At 31.8% G+C, this 17,508-nt stretch overlaps 2 protein-coding genes across 12 annotated transcripts; one reads left to right on the top strand and one right to left on the bottom strand.

The window, feature by feature from the left end:
- Positions 1-6,955: 6,955 nt before the first annotated feature.
- Positions 6,956-7,552, bottom strand: BNAC09G31230D (UV-B-induced protein At3g17800, chloroplastic). The gene has a single exon (XM_013831044.1). The coding sequence runs from the start codon at positions 7,458-7,460 to the stop codon at positions 7,146-7,148; it is 315 nt and encodes a 104-aa protein (XP_013686498.1). The 5' UTR covers positions 7,461-7,552; the 3' UTR covers positions 6,956-7,145.
- A 4,171-nt stretch (positions 7,553-11,723) lies between these two features.
- LOC106394492 lies at positions 11,724-14,075 on the top strand. Of its 11 annotated transcripts, none has more exons than XM_048768625.1 (4): positions 12,381-13,028; positions 13,151-13,360; positions 13,457-13,602; positions 13,757-14,075. In XM_048768625.1, the coding sequence occupies exons 1-4, from the start codon at positions 12,876-12,878 to the stop codon at positions 13,758-13,760; spliced, it is 513 nt and encodes a 170-aa protein (XP_048624582.1). In that variant the 5' UTR covers positions 12,381-12,875; the 3' UTR covers positions 13,761-14,075. The 11 variants fall into 11 exon arrangements, 2 of the variants coding, with proteins under 2 accessions (XP_048624582.1, XP_048624581.1); XM_048768624.1 differs by having other exon boundaries at positions 12,861-13,028; positions 13,789-14,075; XR_007328704.1 differs by having other exon boundaries at positions 12,899-13,040; positions 13,789-14,075.
- Positions 14,076-17,508: the final 3,433 nt, after the last annotated feature.

Below are 17,508 nucleotides of genomic sequence, written 5' to 3'. Positions count from 1 at the left end.
TCGTAATGTTTCTGTTTTATTAAAACTAAACACTCTTAGAAGCAATTTTGGTGTTGGTGTTTTTTTTTTTTTTTTTTTTTGTTAACCGAGTATCCTGGCCCCACCGAAGTGGTCCAGACTAGAGACCGAAGTGAGCATGGACGCTGCCAGGACGTCACCATGTGGCTCACCGTGTAATGGTCTTCGGTCTCAAGTGCTGCAGTCCACATGTAAATTCCGCAGTGGCCAAAGCTCGAACCCAGGGGCGGGCACTCCAGCTGGAGCTCCTATACCACCAGACCAGAGCAACTTGGTTGGTGTTGGTGTTTGATTGCAAAAACTTCTAATTTTTAGGGAAAAGAGATACATATTTGATCGATAAAGTTTATATATATATATATACCAACACATAAAAATAGTTAAAATACTAAATTTGGTCCATTCAGATTTATCTGTATTTGTATTTTTTTGTAAATATTAATATCTTTATTTAATATAATGAAAAAGGTGAAACTAAAATAAATTACGAATAAATAATTAATGGAAATAATTGTTCAAAGGTCTTTATATACAAAGACCACTAAAAACGATAGATGGCCAACTAAAAATAAAATAACATATTTTTAGATTTTTCTCAATCATCTTCTTCTGTAGTCACCATTTACCTGGAACTTCAAGGATAAAAAAAAAAAAAGATATAAAATAGTCAATTTGAACATAATAGACTCATAAACAGATTTTTAATCTGCTATAAGAAAACGTATTTGTAAATAGTTAAACCATAACAAATATATTTGTAAAATCTACCTACTTGTATATAGTAGATTCATATATTCTTATTATTACCTCGATCCATGACGAAGCTCTGAATTTTTCTCTGTTGAAGAACTAAGCATTGAAATATGATCATGTTTAGTAGTATATAGATAGATCATGCAAAAAGAATTAGAAAGATTTTTTTTTCGTAAACTAATTAGAAAGTATTAAACTGAAAGAAAAAATGAATATGAAAAAGATCAACAAAGTACAAACTTGTATAGATTTTTTGGTACAGCCAAACACAAAAAAAAAAAATGAAGAAGAAGAAGAAACGATTGAAAGTAAAAGACATGTAAAAAAAAGTTATATATAAAAATTTAAACCGAAAGAATCATAGAGACGTGGCATGGTTGGAAGTTACAGATGACATATTTCATATTTTAAAACTTGAACGTGGTACAGAAAATTTAGGGATTTAAATTTTGGTTTCAAAAATAAAATCGATTCACAATTTTCTCTTATTGATATTAGATATTTTCTTAAAAAAACATGATTATGTGTCAAAATTTTATTGGTAAGGTGACTTATGATTTAGTATATAAGGGATTTATAAATTCTTCCATAACTTTTGTTTAATTAACATGTATACCAAATTTTTAACACATTTTATGAAAACATATTCCATAAATATTTATTCACTGGTTTACTTTTTGTCAATTGAATACAAAATAACAATAATTTCAAAAATCATGAATAAAATTTTAACACAATTTTATAAAAACAAAAGTTAAACTTATTTCTTTAACAATTAAACCAAATATTTTAACCCTACATATATATTTAATAAATATGTTTTTAACCATGAGTATGTTTTGAACCAAAACTAATTGTCAATTTTAAAATCATAAATTAAAATTTCAAGGCATTTTTAACGATAGACAAAAATAAACTATGGTTATACTAATATATCTGATAATTTTATATTCAGTGGTACATTTTGAACACAAAATACTCTTTGTCAATTGAATACAAAATAAAAATGTTTGCCGAGTTACCAAAATTATTAAACATCTCTTACAAATGCAAACCTAAATGAGAACAATTATTATGTTGGTTATTTCGTACCTACAGCTATTGTGCACAAAATAACCGACGAACCGAAGTAACCGGTTGTGTCGGTTGTGACTGTTATAAACCTGCGAGTTCGGTTTAGTCGGATAATTCGGTTCGGTTACTTCGGTTTGTCGGTTATTTCGGATTGAAAAATTTCTGCCGAATTGAACCGAAATTAATTACGGTTTGGATCGGTTCGGTTTCGGTTAGTTCGGTTTTTACGATTTGTTGCCGAATTGAACCTAAATATTCGGTTTACGTTTCAAATCTTCTTCAAATTTGCAGAATTTTCGGTTTGTAATAGATTAGATCGGCCCAGTTCGTACCTACAGCTATTGAATCGCGAGGGATCTTGAAGAGAAAAATGGCCGAGACTGATTGTCCAGAGACAGATCATTGAGTACGGCAACGAGGTCTTACCTGAAAATTATTTTCGCTGTATCTATCAGGTGAAGCGTTGGATCGAGCGGCGTAGCCGTTCAGGCACATTTGTCGCAAGTGTAGGAGAAGAAATTAATATTAGGGCAACCTTAGTTTATGTTGGGCTTGCCATAAATTATAGATTTAATTAGGTTCTTTACTATTAATCAATATACCCACTACAAATCCAGCAAGGCTCATTTTAAAAATTCTAAACGTATCTTCTTCTTCTACCCTGATACGTTTCGGGAAGTTGCAGTCTTTTTTTTTCTAGCCGCCGTAAACGTTTTACAAACAAAGAAACTTCATCGAAGACGTTAAGGTAGGATTCCATCTGAGTGGTGTAATGAATCTTCTTCGTCATGGTTCAGGGAGAAGAACATTATAGGAATTCATAGAGCTTTATTTCGGTTAACCGTTCGGTTTGGCCTAACCGATGAGAGATGTCAATCCAAGTCACACATTGGAAGTTTAGACAAGGAGTGTCTAATATATAAAGAGAAGTCCAACTCTAATTAGTACGAGGCCTTTTGGGAAGGAAACCAAAAGTAAATCCATGCGGGCTTGGTTAAGGCCCAAAGTGGACAATATCGTACTAATCGGACAATATAGAGTTGGACATGAGTTTAACAATCCCAACAATTGGTATCAGAGCGGTTTGACGAAGATCTGCAAGACGACCAAAATACCCTTCGAGTAGGAATGAGACCCTTCAAGGTGGAAAGGGAAGTTCGGCAGAGATTAGTCAGAAGATCCTGAAATTGTGGGAAGAGCATCCTCAAAGCAACTCAAAGTAACCTTGCGACTAAGGGTGTCGAATGTCGAAGATGCGACAAGGCACCGAGATGATTCACTAGAGGAAAGGGCACAAGGTGTGTGGTCCTTAGCTTGAGGGGGAGAATGAGAGATGTCAATCCAAGTCCCACATTGGAAGTTTAGACAAGGAGTGTCTAATATATAAAGAGATGTCCAACTCTAATTAGTACGAGGCCTTTTGGGAAGGAAACCAAAAGTAAATCCATGCGGGCTTGGTTAAGGCCCAAAGTGGACAATATCGTACTAATCGGACAATATAGAGTTGGACACGGGATTTCACAATCCCAACAACCGAACCGTCCGAACCGAAAACGGAATACAATTTGCATTGTTGCCGATTGGTTCCATCTTACTAACCGAAACAAAACCGAATTGACAAAACCGAGGTTGGGTTCGGTTCGGAAATTTTGGCTCGGTTTGAAATCCCAGGCCTACACAACATCGTACAAAAAAATAATAACATAGATGACAAGTAAATTATATCCCGCCCTACGGGCGGGGCTTCCTAGTTGATGATAAAAACCTATATGACTAACAGTAGCAAATCAGAGGGAGTTAATAAATCTTTTCATAAAGTTGTCCTTTTTTCTAATCTTAAAAAGTATTAAAGCTGCTATCTCCGGGTAAAACTCGACATATTCTAAAAGAGAAACAAACAAAAATATGCAGGTGCAAAAGCCGATTGGGATGAGATATTGGGAAGATTAAGTCAAATTAGGCAATTGAACAATCTTTTTTTTTTCAATGAAGCAGTCAATCCCAACTCAATGAATGAAAAAAACCGAAATCTCAAATTCATTATCAACAGAAAAGTTAAAAACAACCGGGGCTTCTAGCTCTAGTGGTAAAGGGCTTACAGCTGTGAGTACCGCCACCTGGGTTCGAATCCCGGCCACTGGGGAATTAACATTTCGGCATCGCCAGGGACAGAGGACCGACACGTGGCAACACGTGACTAGTCTGGATCACTTTTGTGAGGCCAGGATACCTCTGTATAATTCAAAAAAAAAAAAAAAAAGAAAAGTTAAAAACAATAAGAATTCAGGAAGTTTGCTAGAATGACACAAATCCCTTATATATTAATTGGATATCTTTAAAAAAAAGGTAACTTCAATTTTGTATTAATTACAAAATGAATGCCATCTCTTTATCATGCCAATTTGGTTACATGGGGTTACTATAATTAATTTTTAAAAATGTTATTCCAACGTTATACTTGCTAGGAAAAAGTATCTTAACCTAGATTCATCCAAAATCATCTTAACCTAGATTCATCCAACATCATATTAGCACCTATCGGCATCTTCAATCAACCTCATCGTAAACATCATCGTAGCATGTACACACATCGTCTTAACAAAGATTCCGCCTTGGGAAAATAGAGGGAGATGAGAGAACGGTAGAGAGCTTTGAGTATTGTGGATGAGATGGAGAGATCAGAGGACCAGTTTGTGAAAGAGATGAAGGTGACGAGGCGGAATGGAGAGCCGGCGTTGCAGGTTACGACAATGGTGGGGAGTTTGGAGGAGGGTTTCGTGGGGGTCGAGAGATTCGAGGGTTTTGTGATGTTTTGCTTTCAAACAGACATAGCCACTTCCTAATGGAAATTTTCTTTCCTACGGATGTAAGCAACAATGATGTTGATTTAGCATCAGCGACTGAAGCCATCATTTTTGGCTTTAATGTTAAAGCATATGTCTCTATTAAAAAAACTGCAGAACACAAAAGTATTGAAATACGACTATACAGAGTTATCTCTGAGTTTACTGACGATGTACAAAGCACAATGGAAGAACTTCTTGAGTCTGTTGAGGTTAGCACCAGTTTCATTACTACTTCTGAAGCGTTTTTGTGTTGTTTGATCTGATCAACATGCCTATTTAGAGCTCAAAATGATGAGATCTCTTATTATGTCATCGAGTATCATAAAACGTAGGTTGTAGTCTCACTTTATGAGCCATTTTGGAGTTTTTAAAACTGAAGATTCATGTGGCTATTGATAGGAACAAATCTCAATTGGGTCAGTAGAAGTTCGAGCTACTTTCAGCAGTAGAAGCGGTCGTGTGGCTGGATGCATGGTGGCCTTTTCTTTATGTTTTGTATATTGAAGCTCTGCAGTAGAAAACTCTGCTGTTATTATTCTTTTGGGTTTCAGTTTACACGCAAAAGGCCATATCTAATAGAGTTTTTTTTTTCGCCGAACAAATCATAAAGTTTGATAAAGTAAAGATATATAAACACATTCAAACAGAGTAGTTACCTATGAAATAACGTTTACAAGTGAAATGTAAAAACATTTACTTTGGATTACCAAAACTCTTCATGTTCTTACAGAACGAGTCTTTGTGATCTTCATGAGTAGTTTTGCCTTCAAGAAACGTTCATTATATGTTCAATCAGGTAAAACAAAACCAATTAAAACCAAACTGAACCGAAATATAAAAAGTGTTTTGGATTTGGTGATATCGAATAATCCGAATGGATATTATTTTTAAGAAACCGAAGTATATGAATATAGTTTGGTATATTAACTGATCCAACCGAAGAAACCAATTAATTAAATATATTAGTATACATATATATGTGTATATATATATAAATATTTCATAATAAAATTAATAATATATACATAAATTATTTTATAAATATGATATTCATAATTTAAACATTGATTTAAATAATTTTTTTTTGTTTTAAGCTAAAAATGTTATTTTGTTTCTCTCATTTTCATCAAAGTAAATACAAATCATTTTGTAACGGTAAATATTGTGCTAAAATATAATTATATAATAATATGATTTTACTATTTTTCTTACTTTTATTTTAATAGTTAAATAAAACAGAAAATATTATATTTAAAACTTAAAGTAAGGAATATGTATTTATGTTTTAATAAATTTGATTTCTAATCATGCAAACTAAAATTTGCTATAAAGATAAATATAATTATGGTTTCTTAGTATAAAACCGAATAAACCGAAAATCGATAATATATAAACCGAACCAAACTAGATATGATTCAAATATATGGTAGCTAATTTTTATAAACTGTATACTGAAAAATTGAAGAAACTGAACCGAAATCAGATTGAAATCTAGATTTAACAAGCTAATTGTCATAAACGTTCATCCCTCTCTAGTTTATTGTGTTATTACTAGAATAACTCATATTTATTTCTTATGTAATTAAGACCATAATTAGGTTTTAAATTTTGCAACTTTCGTCGTTTTCTTCATCCCATTTGAGAAAAATAGATTACATCATTCTCTTTTGTGGAAAGTTGAAAAACATGGCTATTTGAAATGGACAATGATCAAGTAACAAATTTTGGCTGTTCTGGTGGATCTATCAACTCTGGCCCGACAATAATGTATGTATATGCCTTCCCTTTCACGCTCATGAATTTTTTTTCTTGATCCTTGCAAACGACGGATCATTCTCTGTATTGGAAGCTCAGCTTGATACTAAATCCTCACCTGTTAATAGCATTGTGTGTAGTATAAATCTGTAACCATGAGGTTTAAGACATTTGATATGGTTTGGTCTTAAGATAGTCAAGAGTTGTGTCTAGCATGACATAAAGGGCTCAGTGTTTTGTATAAATTGCAGCTGCATTCACGTAGCCTTAGCTCCTGTGATTCGGATCTCAAAGCCATTCTAAGAGATGATATATAAAGGAAAAATTTTTACACCATATATCAGTTTCTTATATGTCCTTCCTTTCAAACGAGTTGATGCTCGTTGTTTTGCACAAATAGATTACTGGAAAGCTCATCGTACAAAATCTGGTGTTCTGGAGGAGAATACAAACTAATAAATAAAGTGGTGAAGGCAGAGGGTAGAGACCTTCTGGTGGAGAATAAAAACTAACTTAAAATGTAACTTTTAATTATTTTTTAGTTTTTAAAACGGATATTTCTTAATGTTACATAAGTTAGTCATTTGCATTACAGACCATTTTTCTAGTTCAATACAAACTGGTACCTAACATCTACATGACTCTCAACATCCCAAAGAAACGACCCAAAAAAAGTCACAGCCTCCAAGACAAGCCTCTTCATTCCACAAAGCTGATCTTTATCTGCTCATCCTTGGGTGAATACCCCGTGCCTTGCGGTGTGCTTACAATCTCAGGCTTACCAAACGACGCCTCGGTGTGCTTCTCAATGATCCCAACTGCTTCTCTTGATCTGATAGTAGCGTATCTCTGAAGCGTCTCACTATCAAACGACATCACGGATATCTCACTTCCAAAGCCCTTAGCACTAACTCCACCCGTAAATGAACCCACCTCTGGGTGAGACGACATGTCCTCTGGTTGTTCAATGCGTATTTTACTTTCATCAGCCCCGCCACCAGGAAGAATCTTCATCGTCTTCTCAAGCTGAAACCTTTGGTCCCCCCGCTTCAAGAAATATCTTAAATAACGTCATTCGTCGCTCATTTTCCTTCAACTCAAAAATTCTCCGACAAAAAAAAAAAAAAAAAAAATTCAATTCTCATTCAGAACCAAACTATGTCTAACAGATTTGAAGTCGAAGGTTAGATGAAATTGGGAATTAGGGTTCCAAAATTTCCACATGCAATCAACTAATCTACAATAACAAAAACTCAAATAGCATAGATTAAAGACTCACAGATTAGAGTAAGTTGCAACTGACGCCAGAAGTGACTGAGGTGAAATCGATTCGGGTTTGTCGGGAAACACAGAGACAAAGGTGGGTTCAAGTGGAGGATGTCGGAGACATAGTCTATAGGGCAGATGGAGACGAAGCCGGTTGTGGCGGAAAAAAGGACCGTCTAAGATGGAGATGATGAGAAGAGCGTTCGTTCGGTGGAGAAACCCTACAAAAAACAAAAGGGAAACAATTTTTTTTTTTTTTGTCGTCTTTCATTAAAAGGCCCTAAGGCCAGATATTACAACGAATAGGGCTTATATTATCGAGGCCCAAATAAACTGTATAATAACATTAAAGCCCAAATGAAGATTTGCTAACTCAGTATCAAACCTACACGCGTACGACTGCAAACATTATGACACGCGGCCTTCATGCAGTAGTTGCAATCTCCGCTGCTTCTACTCCTCTCCAATTCTCCGCCGCCGTTACGCTTCTCCTGAGTCTATCTCCACAGAATTTAGCGCCTCTCTTCCCGAATTCGTTTGGTTCAACAACTCCATATATCTCTGAGTTTCTTCAGTTGTTTATATCACTGCTGGTTATAAGCACGATATAAAATCCAACCAACTTGAGTACAGATCCATTGCCCGGACGCTTTTCAACAGAGAAGCCCTAGCTTTACTTAATCCGACATCAGATTGGTTGATCTAAAACCTTCAATCTGTTCATTCTTCCAACGAAACACTTGACTCCCAATCATAACGACTAACTAAATACAATAGAAGTAAGATTTATATTCGACTGAAAGAAGAACAGACATAAACCAGCAAGGAATAATCAATTTCAAAAACATCACACTTCAATTTGAATCAAGGGAGCTCGAAGAAGCATAACAAAACTCATGCTTTTAAAGAGAATTAGAAGACGAAGCCCAAGCTTGAGCTAACAACGTAACAAAAAGTCGCCTTGCGAAATAAACGTCCGCTCCCAGAAATTTTTCCATCTATAGATCGAATATATTATACATAGACAAAAAAAAAAGAAAAGAGATGGGCACCGGCGGCGTGATGCACGCCGGCCACCGGAGCAATTTCACTGTGAAAAATCTAGAGAGAAGTTGGAGCTTTTAGGAGAGAGAGTCCAAACTTTTTTTTTTGTTTCCGTTTTGTTATTTCTTATAATATATATATTTTTAATTATGGTTTAATTATTAGTAATCACAAAATCGTAAATTTGCATCTTTCAAGAGTTATTCTAGTTTGAAGTTTCAAAATTGGTCGATGATTTTATTAAATATTTATTTTAATCAAATCTAAAAATAAAAATAAATTCTAGAACTAACTAATACAAGTTACAAAAAACACAAGTAATATGATAAATGATAATTTATGGTAACTAATTGCATAATTATAGAAATAATATATAATGTTTCATCAATTTTTTTTTATTATAAATTATTTACTTATAATTATTTAAAATATTTTTATATATTTTTATAGAAATAAATATAATTGTTGTATATTCATATATAAATAATTAGTCTTGTATATAAGGCATTATTATAAATTTTATGTTTTTTAGAACCCACACGAGATTAATAAATCATTTAACAAAATTTTGAAATTATTTAAAAACATTTTTTGGTTTCTAAATCATTTATGAGACTTTTATCAAATATTTTATATAAATCTTGAGCACATCTCATTTAGATACACAATGGTAAATGCTTCTAGATCTAATTATAATTGAATCAATATATATTTATAATGATTTATAAATTATATAGAACTATTTCACACTTATTATCTTATCTATTAAAATAGAAGTAATTCTATTATCATAAAAAATTATAACACACTATTTATTTATATATTAAAATATAATTTACTTGTGATTTTTTTTTTGTTACATATACGCTCATAGGTGAAATCTTACAATTTCAATAGTTGATAGTTTAGATTTTTATTTTTTTCAGTGTTAAAATAAAAATTACTTTTACAATCAATTATCTGCAAATTTTAGATTTAAATATTGTTTAATATCTTTGATACTGAAATTTTTGATTATCAAACGATTAAACGCTAAAATTTTAATATTTCCAATTATTATTCAACAATTATAACATTATAAACATAACATGTATTTTTTGTATAATATTATCATCCACGAAATCGCGGACAAACACCTAGTTTTTATTATTTGAAGAACATAGTTATAAAATAATTTAGAAATTCTCACAAATAGCACATTCATAATACTATTTTTTATGTTTATACTAACCACATCTACCCTTATTTTTAATGAAGGGTAAAATATACTTATACCCCTAGGGTTAACTATTCTATACTTAGTGTCTAGAGTTGAGAGGTGAGGGGTGAGGTAAAGTTTTTGGAATGTGAAATTTACGATTCTAATAAATATATAAATAAATGCCTAAAAATATAATTTTTTTTGTTAAAAATAGTTTCAAACATAATTTTTGATTTTCGAAAAGAAATTTTGAAAAAAAGAATTTCAAAAAAAAAGTTATAAAAAAGTTCAAATTTGAAAAAGTATAATTCGAAAACATTAATTTTTTTAATTTTTTTTTATTTAAATTTTTTTTTTGTTCAACAAATAATGATTTATTATATATAGAGAACGAGGTTATAATAGTCTTTTGCCACTTAATGAAGAAGATATTTTTGAAAATATCTCTTTAGTGGTGAAAAGTGGTACCATGAAAGTGATAAACATGAAATTTGTCCATAATTTTACAATTATGTATGATTAGAAGTTTTACCGCGCATAATTTAACCGCGCTATGCGCGGTTTATATGTTTATTAAAATTATGTTTATTTAATGTTAAATTTAAACATCAAAGTCTAACTATATCGTTTATTTGTTTTATATAAATTTGACAAATTATAATGAAATATTTTGAAAGACTATATTTCTTATTTGAAATAGCATTAATTTATATTTTATATATAAGCATAGTTTAAGTTTCTATTAATCGTTTAGTAATCATGTTTAACTCTTTAATAAAATATCAAATTCTCTACATTTAATAGCGCGGTTTATATGTCTATTAAAATTATGTTTATTTAATGTTAAATTTAAACATCAAAGTCTAACTATATCGTTTATTTGTTTTATATAAATTTGACAAATTATAATGAAATATTTTGAAAGACTATATTTCTTATTTGAAATAGCATTAATTTATATTATATATATAAGCATAGTTTAAGTTTCTATTAATCGTTTAGTAATCTTGTTTAACTCTTTAATAAAATATCAAATTCTCTACATTTAATAATTCATATTGTCTCTTATTTATATATCATATATTTGTTTAAACATACTTCCATTATTATTTTAAACTGTTGAGTTAATTATTAAACAGCTAAGATGAAGTTAAAATAGTGGAAAGGAAATTAGAAATTTTCTAAAATTTATAAAACCTTCTAAAATTGCATCAATTTGTGATGCTCTAATCTGGGGGGGGGGGGGGGGGGGGGTTATTGGTAGTTAGAGTCTAGGTGAATTATAAAATTTTGAAAATCCATCATTATTGGTAGATGGAATTTTAAACTCTTAGTAAACTCCATTTTTATTGGTTTAAAGATTTTTAAAATCCATTCAAAATCTTTTGTTATTCAAAAAGTTTACTTATGATTGATTTTTTAATTCTATCAAACTCTATTGTTATTGAGATATAAATTCTTTATTTTTTTATTCATGAGACTCAACTTTTGAAAATCTGATGTATACCCATAAGAGTTTTAAAATCCATATAATAGAAAACACACTTTTGATTCCGTAGCGTTACACAAACAAGTAATAATTTTAACATTTGCCCATTTATTTCAAAACTATAACAAGAAGAAAATCATATACAAAGAAAAAAAGCAGCGATGATGTTCTTACACCATAACAAGAAGCATCAATGCTTGAGTGTCATCATCTTGGCAGAATAGCGTAAGCAATAGTGGTGAAAAGCTGTCTTTCATGGCTGACGATCCTTCTTTCTACCAACTCATTCTTCGAGGCGCAGCTCCTATCGTTGCCATCGACAGAAAAGTACCCAACACTCATTTATCATTTCTGAAACATTCATCATCTCCTTGTGTCTTTTCGTAGTGGAAATTGGATCACGTGGGTGAAGGAAGGAATGAGGTGGCTCAACTCATTGCTACTAGTGTTACTAAGGAACATCGATTCCAATTGTACGTAGCAACATGAGGTCCATGATGGCTACAATAGATTATCCTCAAGAGTTGATCTCGATCGATCTTGTGACTTGATTCGGCCACGAAGATTTCTCAGGGACTTGTTGTACATCATCTCTGACCCGTATATCATCTCTACTTACAGAGAGCTTTTAAAAAATTGGAAAGTTTTCTAAAAAAACTTTTACATATTTCCTTAATAGGATTTATAAAAAAAAAACAAAATGTATGCAAATCTATGAAGATCAATCACAATCAATAGAAATCTATGTAAACTATTTGTTAAGTTTACTTAACTTTTAAAAGTCCATCAACTTTTAAAATCACTAAATTCCATACAAATTCTTGTTTGAATAAGCCCCCTAAATTGATGTTTACACAAACTTACTGGGTATAACATAATAATTAAATAATGGGAAAATCTAAAGGTATATACATGATAGACCCGAAGTAAAATTTTAATATTATAAAAAGTTGTTAGATCTGTCCATTATTATTCATTAGTAATTTATTGAACGTAATCAAAGCCACAAACATAATTTAACTTTTTAGTTTAACAGTATATGATAATTTTTTGACCCAAAAAAGTATATGATGATTTGTTTCAGTGGTGTACAGTAATAAGTTTAGTTAGTTTTTACTGAATTTTATTTTTTATTTATAAATACGATTATTTAAAATTTTGAACAAATTTAAGACAATATTTTCGTTGAAGTACTTAAACGTTTTTATCTGAAAATTATCATATGAAATACACTCTAAGAATGCTAAAATTGGCTTAAATCTATCTATATAAATAAAAAAATGTTTACCTCTTTCATGTGCTGCCACCTAGGATCCAGGTCAGAAAGTCGAGGACCGTAGTGTCGACACGTGTCCCGGCCACACAAAACGCAGCACTTCATTTATTCTCATATCTGGTGGGCTTTTAACGCTAAGTTTATATATATTCAATGTTTTTTGGGCTGATAATTCGTATGGTTAAGTTTGACCGACGGCCCATAAACAGAAACCCTAATTCTAATTTCGCGAGCAAATGGACTTCGTCATCTTCGTTTTACGGCGACTCGACAACGCCTAAGCTTCTTCTGAATCTCTTTGAGACGGTGTGAGTTATGGTTTGTTCGTGTTTAATCCCATTAATCCTTTCTGTTTTTTTTTAACTCACAAAGATTGATCACGCGAGCCCACAACTCATGTATTCATTTTCTACGCTTTCATGGAGAAGCGATTTCTAGGATTGCCACTATTCTTAAGCAATTGTCGTTTAAAACCGACAAAGAAGCTCCGGCTGGGTTACGGGGATGAGTATTTCCTGCCAATCTATGGTGGTAGCCGCTGTCTATGTCGAATCGCCTGGACCGTTACAAAACTCTACTGCATTCAGTCATCGTCATTAACGATCTCATTAATACAGATTCCCCACTCCTCTCGTGATGTTTGCCCTTCTCGCTTCCATTGTGCAAATCTACAACTATAAATATGACACATTTATTTTATATTTTTAAAGTACAAAAGAGTTGCTTATATATAGGTTGTTAAGAAAGATGAAGATGTGAAAGTTCTTGAAATGGTGGGGGGTGAGGATTGGTTGCCTCCACCGACAAAGGTTATCTTCACTAAAATTATCTCACTAATATCAAAAAGTCCGCTGAAGATTTCAGCCATTACATCATTGAGGTAGTTTTGTATGTATATGCTTCTCATGTTTTCTTTTAGAAAGGAGGTTGGATGACATTATGTTGCAGTTCTAGAATATTGATGTCATCTGAATTATTAGCAGTGTTCTTGGCCAGAGCATAGCTTTGAATTACTAATTTACTATGGCCGGCAGGTAGCAATCACATATCAGTTTGTTTCTGTTAGGTTGATGGTATGGTAGCAATTATCAAAGTTAACTGAACAAACCATGTGATGGAGAAAACAGGAACGCTTACAACGGACATGAAGAAGCTGTTCCAGTTGGAGATTTTTCACTAAAGCAACTCCAAACGAAGAGTTTCTAATTTGTTTTTAGTGTGTTTTATCATTTTCTTTTCCTAGGTGAATTTGTAAGCAAGTGTTTCATATATGACTTGCTGCAACCGTAAAAAATGTGTTTTTACTTTTATGCGTCAATCTTTTAATAATACAATAAAAGGGTCATGTGCTAATCTTCCTTGGAAACTTTTTTAGCACTCAATTCAGCAATAATATGACGCATACGTTCAATTTTTTTTTTTTAAAGAGCCTTTGCATGCGTTCAATTTTGAAATGAAACTTCAAGTAAAGACATATTTGCCAAGTTAATTCATTTCTTTTAATAAAAAAAGAACAAACAACAAAAAATTTATGGAGTACACGACAATCAGCATAATTCAAATCTATGAAGGACATAATATAAGGGGTTATTCAATCAAGGATATAGGTATTCCAATTTCTTTGACATATAGTTTTATTTTATATGCAATAAATAACAATTAAGAATCTTAACATCGACACATGTAAATAATTTTATTTGGTATCTTTTGACAAATGTTTAAATCTAGAACGAATCAACAAGAGAGAAACTTCCGGAGAAAGCTGCGGAACGTTCCACTCCAAAATCCTTGAGAGATTTTTGGAAAACGTTTGCAACAGTTTCGAAAAACCACTCCTCTTTAAATATCGACTCTCCTCCTTCTTCATTGCTCACTGCTTTCATATCGAAATCCAACAGCAAAAAATCTCTAAGCGTAAGTCTATAGGTTCGAGAGTGTTTTGTAGAGTATTAGTTCGTTAGAGGCTGGTTCACGAGTGCCGCGTGACAGTCTACCAATGGTTTTATCGTGGGACTCTAATTCGTACATATTCGTCGCATTTACGGAGCAAATATTAAGAGTTAAGGAAAGAGATAGTATATCGACACCATGGTCATTTTTCAAAACCGTTTTCAAATCGGGATTCATTTTGTCTATTTTCTTTAACATTGTCTTTATCTAATCGTTTATCCTCAATTCGGTTTTTCGGCTTCTACAAGAAACACTCAAAAATGGCTTTAAGATTATCATTTATTGAGAAGGTTACGGGAAAAAAAATTCATGACACTGGAGAAGATGAAGCGGAAGAGTTGGAGGAGGAGATACTCTCGAAAGCGTGAAACTAAACAGGTTTCTCTACCTGGGCTGCTGTGAGCCGACTGATAATTATAATAGAGTCCATAAGAAAGTGCATTGTATTTCAGTCATGGTGACCTGTCAAAATCAAGTGTCAAAATCAAGTCTTTCTATTGGTTAATTTTTCATGCATACGTGGATAGGCCGAGAGCTCTAGCACAATCCCTTTTATATATTAGGATTAACCAAAATGTCATTGCTTAGATGTTAACACTAGAGTCATTCTCACAGCCTTTCACTAGACATCCTCTTTTCACTAGAATAATTACATGTAGGCTATGTTTCCTAGGTTTATAGTTGAATGCGAGATGTCTACATATGCTTCCGAATGTTATCAAGCTAATACATTAACATATATGTTTGTATATTAAGATTATATAGAACGCATTATTTATGTCTACATGTATGCCGCACAAATATAAATATATTACTTTCATCGAGATTAGTCGCATGCCGTATTACATGAATAAATATATTACATTTTCTAATCTTAGCAATAGTCTTATCGAGATTAGTCACATGCCGTATTGAAAATTATAAATAAATATATTACTTTCATGTTCTAATCATATAAACAATCATTATATACTTGATTCAATTAATTATATTTGTTTTATATATGACATCAAAGTAAATTCCTGCTATAGCGAAACCGGTTAGCTATGTATTTGTTGTGATGAATTTGAAACATAAATGGGTCGGTTCAAAGTTTTAGTTCTAAATATTGACATCCATGTATCTTATTACTTGTACCAAGTAAGAGTATTGGTCGGTTCAAATTTCTAATATTCAGACTTTAAATTAATTGATTTTTCTTTTCATCAATTATTTTCTACATCTGTTGATGTATAAAAGGTAAGTTTGTGGATGCAATTTTCTAAATTATGTTATATGATACAATACTAACTTTACCAGTATAACTCCCATGACGCCTATAACTAAAAACACAATGACAACTTTTGTAAACGATTGATGTCATGAAACAATGGAAGGTTGGTAATTTTTTTTCAAATAACGTTCCTATTTAAACATGCATATGTAATGAATAATTTTATCCAATATATAATATATAGTTTCCAATGATATCTCATTTTGTGCAGAGCGCGAGTTATTACCTTGTTTCAAAATTATACGAGTTACGCTAATTGATTAGAGTCATTTTAAGTAATTTCTCTAAGAATTTATGAATGAGTTTTCTTTTCCCTAATCTAATGCTTATAACAAAACAAATTTCAAGAATATAAGGTCAAAATAAGACAGAATTGATGTTTCTCCGACAAAATTTTGATAGACATAATTTTTGAAGGGAAAGATCCCAAACTAGGATATTCTAAGTCGATGGGACTAAGGTACGTCTTTACATAAGAACAAGAAGAAAACGTTCTATATGGTCAATGAGGCTAAGGCATGTCTTAGTGAGCGAAAAACTCCACGAACTTTTTGAGTCTCTCTAAATCTCGGATTTTTTTGTTGCTTCTCTCACTCGCATATATGTTTTCATTTAGCCGTCACTTGTATTTTGTTACTCGCACAAAGAACCTGTAACAAAGTTCATCCGCATCACCAGTAAAATTTTGGCTTTGAAACGCAAAGCACATGAACCTTCGTTCATGTTACGCCGTTTCCAGGTGATGTTAGTTCGTGGACTGTTGATATTTCACTTAAACAAATCAATACTTAGGGTTTGACTGATTTTTCCGCTACGACCCGCAAACGCAGCTTTTGTGGTTGGTAGCGGTTGACAGCGTTTCGAAACAATCATACAAACCGCAACAAATCGCTACAAACCGCTCCGAACCGCTTAAAATCAAAAGTTGGTTCCAGCTAGCGTTTGCGGTTGCGGGTGAAAAAATAAATATAAAATTATTTTAAAAATATTTTAAAATTTTAAAATTAAAATTTTAAAATAGAAATATTATAAATAAAAATATATACATATTTTATATATTAATTAAAACTCACGAACAATATCATAATTTGTTTTATAAAAAAATTAAACTAACTATTTATTAGAATTTTTAAACATTTATATACACACACATATAAAAATATAAACATATATAAAACGAAATAAAATATTTTTTAATATAAATCTTCAAAACAAATTTTATTAAAATTATAACTTTCAACTAATTTAAATTTTTTATAAATAATTTTTTTTATTAATCATATTATTATATTTTATTACAATAGTATGATTTTTTATTTTTTTATAATGTTATAATATGTTAATCTGAGTAATTTATTATTAAACCGCTGCAATATCTTATAATCAACCAATCACAAATATCCAGCAAACACAACAATTTTCAAACGATATACCAGTCATACAAAACACTTAATAACGCTTGAAACCGTAAGCATCCGCATCCGCAAACTTACGCACCAGCAACCGCAACCGCTGCGTTTAAACCAGCCGGCCCTTAGTCCAGCATCTTTTGCAGTCTATACG

The sequence above is a fragment of the Brassica napus genome, chromosome C9, assembly GCF_020379485.1.
Source record: "Brassica napus cultivar Da-Ae chromosome C9, Da-Ae, whole genome shotgun sequence".
Taxonomy (NCBI): domain Eukaryota; kingdom Viridiplantae; phylum Streptophyta; class Magnoliopsida; order Brassicales; family Brassicaceae; genus Brassica; species Brassica napus.
Note: the sequence above shows the minus strand (reverse complement) of the source record. Positions and strands in the feature narration are given on the sequence as shown.